The 10,160-nt window shown below is 35.6% G+C and overlaps 1 protein-coding gene across 1 annotated transcript; it reads right to left on the reverse strand.

Moving 5' to 3' along the window:
• Positions 1-5,124: 5,124 nt before the first annotated feature.
• On the reverse strand, positions 5,125-6,512 carry LOC107775293 (F-box/kelch-repeat protein At1g15670-like). Its single transcript, XM_016595011.2, has one exon. It carries the CDS (start codon positions 6,434-6,436, stop codon positions 5,399-5,401), a length of 1,038 nt encoding a protein of 345 aa, XP_016450497.1. The 5' UTR covers positions 6,437-6,512; the 3' UTR covers positions 5,125-5,398.
• Between the last annotated feature and the right edge of the window lie 3,648 nt (positions 6,513-10,160).

Genomic DNA, 10,160 nt, shown 5'->3' on the forward strand with positions numbered 1-10,160 from the left:
AAAGAAAAAAAATAAAATAAAAATATTGTTCAGTCAAAATAATTCCAGTTTGTTTCTTTGTTGTTCATCATTTAGTTTGAATTTGTTTAGGAATTGGTTATAGCTGTTGTATTTTGATTAGAATTGATTAGGCGAATTGGTTATAGCTGATGGGGTAGAATGGTAAATTGCAGTATTTTCAGGGTTAAAATGGTAATTTAAGTAAGTTCGGAGGGGTATTTTTGGAATTAAAAATTTGAACAATTATTTAATCTGAGTGCTCCGTCCACTAGGCATTAATAAAATTACAATAGTACATGGTGGGGGACAAGACATAATGGAGTGGGAATAATGCATTTGTTTAATATAGTGGGGGACAAGACATAATGGAGTGAGAATAATGCATTTGTTTAATATAGTGGGGGAAAAGACATAATGGAGTGGGAATAATGTATTTGTTTAATATAGTGGGGGACAAAACATGTAGGCATGGGGAAACAAGGGAATTAAATAAGAAAAATATTAAGTAGTGGGGGCAAGGCATGCAATTATGGGAATATTTCGGGTTAGTGGTTCAAGACAAGGGTCTTGGTTATAAATAGAGTCATTTTTACACAGTTAGGGGGGGATAGAGGAAAAAGTTGAGAGAGTTGACTGAATTTTGAGAAATTAGAATTTGAGAGCAAAAAGAGAAAAAAAAAGCTGAACTTTTACTTGAATAATTTCAGGCTGCTTTTCCTTGAGTGTTATTCAAAAATCAGTAAACTACCGTGTCTTGTATCCGCCTCTCTTCTGCTTTGACTGCGATTGCATTCTGGTACTGCTGGTTTTCAATCTGTTACTGGGTTATTCTACTGGTCGTTACTGGTTTTGCTGTGTTGCTGAACCTGTTGTTGCTATGCATTTACACTACTGCTGCTTCTACTGATCTTCATCTTCTTTCCTTGCTTTCCAAATACCAGGTACACAAACTGATACACTGGTTCATTTTGTTAGCTACTCGAAGCATGAATGCAAAAATGGGAAAGATTTGAAGATGTAGTTTAATGTAGTCTTTTCTTTCTTTTACTGTCTGTACTTAGAACATTCTATGCGCTGCCCATGTAAACTCTGGTTATATACTGAATCTCGGTTGTATATATGTTAGCTAGTTGCCTTCACTAGAATCAGGTAGTTGTTGGTTATGTATAACATGGGCACTATCCTATAGCAGTTTAAGTTGTAAACTTCTTCCCCGTATGTTTTTAGTTTAAAAGGACTAATAGTGTAGTTGTAACATTCTGCTAGTTCAATTTGTTCGATTAAACAGCATGTTCCAAATACACATCAGGCCTTAGGTTGATTACTCAATAGTTCAAACTATTTTAGTTAACAACTTGCTCATCTAAATTCGTTAAAAAACGGGTTTCATTAGGTATCACTTTCATTTCGGATTCTTAAAGTTTGAACATGTGTAGAATCATTTAGCTAAGCCCAACATCTGAATAAGGATGGCACAGGTCCAGTTTTACTCCTTATACATCGGACCTGGGCCCATAATTGTTAACCGACTGCTCTTATTGTATCGTTTTCAGATTTAACGTCTCACTTTCGAAACTCAACTATAATAACTCGTGAGCATGTAAATAAGTTAGAATTCTTTTTCTTTCATTATAGAGACGAACTAAATAGAAAACATAGTCACTATAGGTCAATCCTTTTGATAATGAGATGAGCCTCGCCAAATAAAAATGCAAATTGCGGGGCCCTCAATAATTGGTCATAATAAATACTTAGAATTTGGGATGGGTCGTTTAGCGAATTTCACTGCCTTCCTCAAAGATAATAACGCGTTAGACTCTTTCGGCGCGATTTTAATTAATTTACATTCTTAAATTCGGGTGCGCATTTATGTGACCCAAATCCAAATCTCAACGGTGTCGGAATGTATCAACAACCATGGATGCATTGATTGCGACGTGGTTCGAAGATCCATTTCCACGACGTTGGAATTCTATAAAAATAATAATAAAGCGGTTTTAAACTTAATAAAAGCACACAGGTTATAACATGTATTAAAATCAGATATTTAGCCATTATAACAATTTAAGCGACCGTGCTAGAACCACGGGATCCGTGGGTGTCTAACACCTTCCCTCGGGTCAACAGAATTCCTTACTTAGAATTTCTGGTTCGCAGACTTCATTTGGAAAGTCGAATATTTTCCTCGAATTGGGATTCAAGATAAACCGGTGACTTGGGACACCAAAAGCCAAACCATTCCCAAGTGGCGACTCTGAATTAAATAAATAATTCCATTTTCGAATAATGTCACTTAAAATGGAAAAACTCCCCTCACGCATTTATCCTTCGGGGCAGGCGCGCAAAAAGGAGGTGTGACACACATCTATGTTTATCTAAATAACAAAAAAGAGTTTACAAAATCAAATATTAGTTTACTTACATATATAATAAAGTAAACATACATACTGGAGAAAGAAACATCACAAAATCAGTGAATATTAAAAAAAAATTGTTTCTTTTTTCTTCTTGAAGAATATTTGTTTGAAAAGTCAATTTGCATAAATGAACATCAAACAAATAACAAAACTTTGGCTATACAATTGCTATCATTAATTTCAATTAGCACATTCAAGGAATTGAATGGTATAAGCTGAAACCCCTTCATTTAGCTGTAGTCAAGCCAATATTGCAAGGGTATAATATTTTTTTCGTTGAAAAATATTAGTTTTGAATCATTAGATTGTGTGAAAGTTTTTTTTTTTCAAACACAACAAGAGATAAATTTGTTTCTAATTGATAATTTCTATAGCGACTTTTAAGTGTAACAAAGAGTATATATAAAGAAAAAATCGGTATGACGTGAATTGTTTTTTAAATATAAACAAATTATTTCGATTTTTTTTTACTTTTTTTAATTCAAAGATAATAAAAATATAAGATATTTTTGAACAACAGTAGAGTTTTAAAATTATTATAATAGAAGTTATATCATGGATAAACTCAAAAAACCGAAATCTTATGGAATATTTACATAATATCTGGCCATATTTATTGTTTACTTTTTATAGCTAATATAAATAGATGATATACCGACAACACATGATTATACACATATTATATTTGGATTATATATAAATTACACATCGTTCAATTTTTTAATTTAAATGGTCGGGAGAGCACCTATTTAGGCTGATTAGATAAAGCCAAAAGAAAAATATGAAATAATTTCAACCAAAGACTAAAAATATAATTAAAGTTCATATGTAGACAATTTTTATTAAAACTCATCCTTTTATAGCTAAATAAATTAATTTTTTGTAACAAAAGAAATAATGACATAAAAAATAAGATAAAAGAAAATAAATATTGAAAAAAATGTTAGAAAGATCAAAAAACGAGAAATAAAAGATGACAACAAATTTCTTCTTATGTTTCATCTTTGTTGAGTATAAAAAATTTGAAAGTTAATCTCATCGATTTCAAATATATTTTTTCCAACTCAAATACATAGATTATAAGATAAGGATATCTTCGAATATATTTTTTAATTTACATTATGGGTTGTTTTTAAAAAATCACTATTACTAACAAACTGATATGATATTCGAATTTGAATTGGAATGCAATTTGAGTAGTTTGCATTAAAGTTAAGCCAAGTATGGTGTCGAAAAATAAACTACTTGACAATTTTAAGACAATATATGCAATATTTTATAATAATAATCAACTAATTTAACATTTAATGATTCAAAGAACAAAATTTTTGTATATATAGGGTATTAAAAATTCAAATTCTGGAGATAGAGATATCGATAAACTTAAAGTGGAGTCATATTGAAATAAATCCGGCCAAAGAATCATTTAAATTTTTAGATAGCTGATTAAAGTGAATTTTAAATTAAGGATAATATCTTCACTTGCATCATTATAAAGATAATCATTATTATAATATATATAAAGTTTTAGAAATTGAATTTTCAAAATAGAAATATTTTTTGAAAGATAAAATCATACCAGATAGAGTTCAAGTCGTAGTATAAAAGTCACGTCGTAATCAAAGAATCGTTTATATCGTGTCAACCTTTGTGCTTTGCCATAAATATGAGTTATTATTTCACTTTGTGGCTATTTTTAGGTTCCAATGACACCTATGAGAATAGTGCAAAAATAAAATTATCACTACGAGAATTGAGAAAATATTAGTCTTTTTTCATGTAGTGTTTCTTATTTAATATCTAACGATTATCTATAATTATTTAGAAGGTTTAAATGTTAAGGTTATTTACATATAATTCAAATAACTCAGATATTTAACATGGTTAATGTCAAATATCAAAATGGAGTAAAAAAATTCACTAGCTAAAGAATTTTTTATATTTTTAGATAGCCAACTAAAATGAGTTTTGAATTAAGAATAATATTTTCAATTACATTATTATAAAATAATTATTATTAAAAAATAATGTTTTAGAAACTAAAATTTTAAGAAAGAAATATTTTTTTTAAGAAATATCAACACACCAAATAAGAGTTCAAGATGTAGTAAAAGAGTTAAGTCTTATCCAAAGAGTCATTCATTGTCTCGACATTTAATTGTTTTGCCATAAATATGAGTTATTATGTTGCTTCCTAACTATTTTTAGGATCCAACGATACCGACAAAAATGGTATCAAAAAAGAAAAATAGAAGAAATGGTTAATTTTTATCATGTAGTTAATATCCAATGATTATCTATATTTACTGAGAAAGTGTAAATTTTAAGATTATTTACATACAATCCAAATAACTTAAATATTTGATATGATTAGTGTTCGCGAGAATGTGCGGGTACTAATACTAGTTAAACAGAAAACCAATAAGTTTACAAATAAATTATTAATTTTTTTTGGTTTACCATCCGGTGTCCGGCATCCACATTGAGGCCGAACATGCACGCGCATATCTACTAACGTAAATAATCGGCTAGCAATAAGAAGACATTTTTGAGTCGTGAAATCAGTTATTGATACTTGCATCGTAAAAAACTGCTTACGTCACATTTCGTTAGGGTGTGATTCTTCGTTAGGGTGTGATTCTTAAGTAAACGCAAAATACTTTATGCATCAAATCCCTTTTCTTAATCAAAAGTGCAACATCAGAAGTTTGAACTTTCAATAAGATAATCAATTGACCTTTCTTAAGTGGAAAAAGGAGTACAAAGAGTTACATACAAAAGAAAATTGTACAGCTACTACTTTTGCTCCAATATTTTTTACTATACTATACTCCAAACATAGTTTTACATAAAAAGACTACTATGCTTAAAAGCAGCAGAGCTACTATATATACTTTTGCTTCATCTCAAGTGGAAAAATTACGAAAAAGAAAAGGGAAAATTACGTAGTTACATACTTACAAATAACATTATACAAAATTTCAAATCTCCACACAGCATCCAGATTGCACAAATCCTGAAAACTCCTCTGGAACATCAATTTTCACCAATTTACTATTTTGCCCTTCTTTCTTGCTGTTTTCCACAAAGAAGAATCCATGCGGGGCTCCTTGATAGGCCGACCCGGTTACCAAGGTCCGATCTCCAAGGTCAACACCACAAGCTCCGACTTTAACATTCGGGTCGGATTCAGCCCAGCAAGTCAAATTCCCATTTTTGCCCGCCCCTACACATGCTCTAGGGCATTGACTCGACCCCCAAGCGTTCTCAACTCGCCTCCACTCACCTGTACTGAGTTCATATAACTCAGCGCTACTCTTGAACCGCCCTTGACTTTCGGTATCATACCCGCTTACGACCCAGAAATCCGACCCGATTATCACACCTTCGCACTCGTCACGCTCCTCACTCATCCGAGGCAACTCAGTCCACTCGTTGCTGCCGATATCAAAAACCCACGCGGAGCTCAGCGCGTTCTTGCTCTCGTCGTGACCGCCGGCGATGAAAACCCGTCCTCCGGCAGCTCCCATCGCGAAAAACGACCGACTCTCCGGCATATCCTTGCACTGAGTCCACCTCCGAGTCATGAAATCGTACACAAAAACATCCTTGATCGGATCCCAGCTCGCCGGGTTCCATCCGCCCATGACAATAAGCTTACCTTCCGTTGTCGCAATTTGACAGAACATCGGTAACCCATCAGGATATTTCGGAATCGGGTCAATCCGATCCCAACTCCCAGTTACCGAGTCGAACACCGAGATAGCGTACCTCGGTTGTCCTACAGGTTTAGACTCGGATTGAACAGGAAGTGCTTGTACTAAACAAGCAGCTTTATGAGTAAAACCAGTTTGTTTACGATGGTAATAAAATTCTTTGCTTTGAAGAAGCCTACACCATCTTCTACAAACACGAGAAGCAACTCGGTGAGTTGAATAGTGTAATCGGGTCAAGCACTCAAGGGCAATTTCCTCGGGTAAACCCGGGAGTAACTCGGTAGTGAACTCATTTTGGTTCATTTTTGTTGTTGTTTATTTCTAGAAGGTTTTTTTTTTGCTTATAATGAAATAGAAGAAGATAAAGTGGTGCAGAAATTTGGGGGTTTTACATGGATATTTATAGTAAGAGAAGATGAGTAAGAGAAAATGACGGTCACATGATATCTTAGGGTTGAGGCACTAAGATTATTCCACGTGGCATCCGCCGATTAGTCAAGTTGATACCAACGTAATTCTAAAATGTGGGCTTCCTCGTAATAAAATCGAAAAGACTTTTTCGCCATAAATTCAAAAATAGTCAGATTTATAAGTGGTCGTTCAAAAATAGTTCAGTTTCAAAAGTAATCGAAATTTAATCACTTTTTATATAAAGATAAATTTGAGCGAAAATATTGTTTAAAATCCGAAAAATACGTCAGTATATTATGTTGGAATTCCAGCATAAGTATACTTGAACTCCCGCATATTATACTGGAGTTCCAGGATAAGTATGCTGGAACTCTAGCATAATATGATGGAGTTCCAGCATAAGTACACTAGAACTCCAGCATAATATACTAGAGTTCCATCAAGTATACCAGTCCAGTATAATATGCTGGAAGTTCATACACAAGTGCTCGAATCTCCTGTATATTATGCTGGAACTTTCCGTGTATTGGAGTTCCAACATAATATGCTGGAAGTTCATATACAGGTGCACCGAACTTCAGTATATTATGCTGGACCGGTCTCTGTTGCAACAAAATAGTGGCTATTTTTCATTGACTCGATAAACGCTGACTATTTTTGAATGACCAGTCCGAAAACTAGTTAGACCGTGCTACTTTTACGACTTTTTCTTTTTCGTTTTTTAAATAGAAGATGGAAATTTGAATTTTCCTTACTTTGTCTCCTTTTGTTTTATGGCTAAACTGAAAATAAAGTATTGATTCTTATACTTTTCCATTTTCTCCATTAACAAAAGTAAGCATACAATGAATATTGTTTAGCGCTAGTTAAGAAATTAATACATCTGTATACAGGTGAGACCGAGACCATTGTACATCTCGTTTCTCGATGAAGTAAATGGAGCAGAGACGTGACCGTAAAGAACGAAACTGGAGCAAGGAGTCCCTCGAGTCGGGGCCCAGTCAAAACACCTGCCTTCGAAGGAATCGGGGCCACGTCCCTCAGGTCCGATTCGAATCCCAAAATTTCGAAGAACATTACCAGATAATCGAGCATGACTAACGAAGGGCCGTGATATTCGTGCCCAGCCGGATGCCACAACATGGATCTCGGCACGTATCAATAGAGTATCAGTGATTAGCAAAACAGAAGATTTTTACCTTTTATAGAATTGTACTTAGGTTGAAACTCCCCTACTATATAAAGAAGGGGTCTGATTATTCATTAGATACGTTGTAACACGTATATCAAGGCAATATACTCTTATTTTTTCTATTATTCAAAGTTCTTATTTTTGTCCATCAGTTCTTCATTATCGAGAGCCCAGAATCGAAGGCAAGCATTCTATTAAAATTGTTACCGAGTCCGGGATAGCTCCCCTTAATTGGCTTGGCAATTTATTAAGTCCTTTATCTATTTAATATAATGCAATTTATCATTTGTATCGAATTAATCTGCATATCCTTAAAACGACATATAAATTTAATTCTTATCCGTTTTTAGGGTAAATAGTTTAGCACCCATCTTGGAACTAAGGATAATAGTGCCAATTTGATACAAATTTCTATAAAACACTCTATTTTACATGTGTTCTTTGAACTTTTGATTTCAAGTCAAAATTAAGAATGTCAAACTCCCAATCTGCCCATTTGAACATTGATGCTGAGTCCGGCCACCACGGTGAAAACTACAACATGGTGCCTAGCAACGAGGCACCCACTATTGACCCCAACGGAGTCCGAGTTGCGGATTTAATCGATGCTAACTCATACGTGGCTATTGAAGCAAACTTGCATACTGACCCCGAAAACAGCGTCCGCTAGGGAGCCCGGTCAATAGCCCAGAGTACACACAATGGTAAGGTGATGGGATCAACTTGCGTGTGATCTTCGAAATGTTACAAGCTCAACAGGAAGTAATAGCCAGTTGCAGAACCAGAGCCATGCTCCCAGTAGAGTTGAGCCCGAACCGCTTCGGGAAAACGCTCGAAGAAATGAACCTGTCACAGAAAGGTTGAGTGAACCTAGGACCAATCCCGAGATAATAAAAAAATGTTTGAGGAATTGACAAAACGGGTGGAAATAGGAGAAAACAAAATCGAACCTAACGACAAGAATGTGGAGACCTATAACTCTAGGGTTGATCAATCCCAGGAGCACCATCGATACTCTAGGGTTGAAATTTTTCCAAAAGCCTTTCCCTCCGAGCGTAGCTCCAAAGCCGATCCCAAAGAAGTTCTGTATGCCTGAAATTCCGAAGTATAATGGGACAACTTATCCAAACAAACATGTGACCTCCTACACGTGCGCCATCAAGGGGAACGACTTGGAAGATGATGAAATCAAATCCGTTTTGCTGAAAAAGTTCGGAGAGACCTTGTCCAAAGAAGCTATGATATGGTATCACAACTTACCCCCTGATTCTATTGACTCATCTGCTATGCTTACAGATGCCTTTGTAAAGGCGCATGCCGGGGCCATCAAGGTCGAAACCAGGAAGTTAGACCTTTTCAAGGTAAATCAAAGAGATAACAGGATGCTCAGGGAATTCGTATCGAGGTTTCAAATGGAACAGATGAATCTTCCGTCAGTCACAGACGATTGGGCTGTTCAAGCATTCACCCAAGGGCTCAATCCCCAAAGCTCATTGGCTTCATAGTAGTTGAAGCAAAACTTGATAGAATATCCGACAGTAACTTGGGCCGACGTCCATAACAGGTACCAATAAAAAATCAGGGTCGAAGACAATCAGCTCAGGGCCCCTTCCGTATCCGTTTATCCCATCAGGACCAGTGAAAGATCCAAAAGAGTCGTCGATCATGAACCAAGATCGAACAGAGATCGGTATCAACCATACACTGGAGATCAAAGGAGTAATGGGTCTGGATGCAACCCTACGAGGACTGAGAGAAGAAGCAATCAAGGTCATAATAACCGGGGACTCATGAGCAAAAACAGTTTTGATAGACCCATCGGGTCTAAGGAAGCACCAAGGTTATCGGAGTAAAACTTCAACGTCGATGCTGCCGGTATCATATCAGCCATCAGACACATCAAAGATATTAAGTTTCCTCAACCATTGCAATCCGATCCTACCCAAAAGGACCCCAACCTAATGTGTAAATATCATGGCACTCACGCCCACAGAACTGAAGACTGCCAACAACTAAGAGAAGAAGTAGCTCTATTATTCAATAACGGACGCCTTTGAGAATTTCTAAGTGATCGAGCCAAAAATTACTTCAGGAATAGAGATCAGGAGGAACCTCAGCATGTCATTAACATGATCATTGGTGGGATTAACGTCCCCTAGGGCCGATGTTAAAACGCACTAAAGTGTCCATTACAAGGGAAAAACAGACTCGAGATTATGTACCGGAGGGAACCATATATTTCAACGACAAGGACGCCGAGGGCATCGTGAAACCACACAATGCTTCACTGTCGAGAGTCGTGGAGCAGCTGGGTCTACAAGACCAAATTGTGTTTGCAGTCTAAGTTTTAAACGGATTTAACATAGAACGCGTGACCACTAAAGGGGAGATAACCTTGCCGATAAACACCGCCGAAACTGTTTA

Source organism: Nicotiana tabacum, chromosome 5 (genome assembly GCF_000715075.1).
Source record: "Nicotiana tabacum cultivar K326 chromosome 5, ASM71507v2, whole genome shotgun sequence".
Classification (NCBI taxonomy): domain Eukaryota; kingdom Viridiplantae; phylum Streptophyta; class Magnoliopsida; order Solanales; family Solanaceae; genus Nicotiana; species Nicotiana tabacum.

Bases quoted from the DNA above. Each gene is read 5' to 3' on its own strand.
- LOC107775293 (XM_016595011.2), bottom strand. From the start codon at position 6,436: ATGAACCAAAATGAGTTCACTACCGAGTTACTCCCGGGTTTACCCGAG.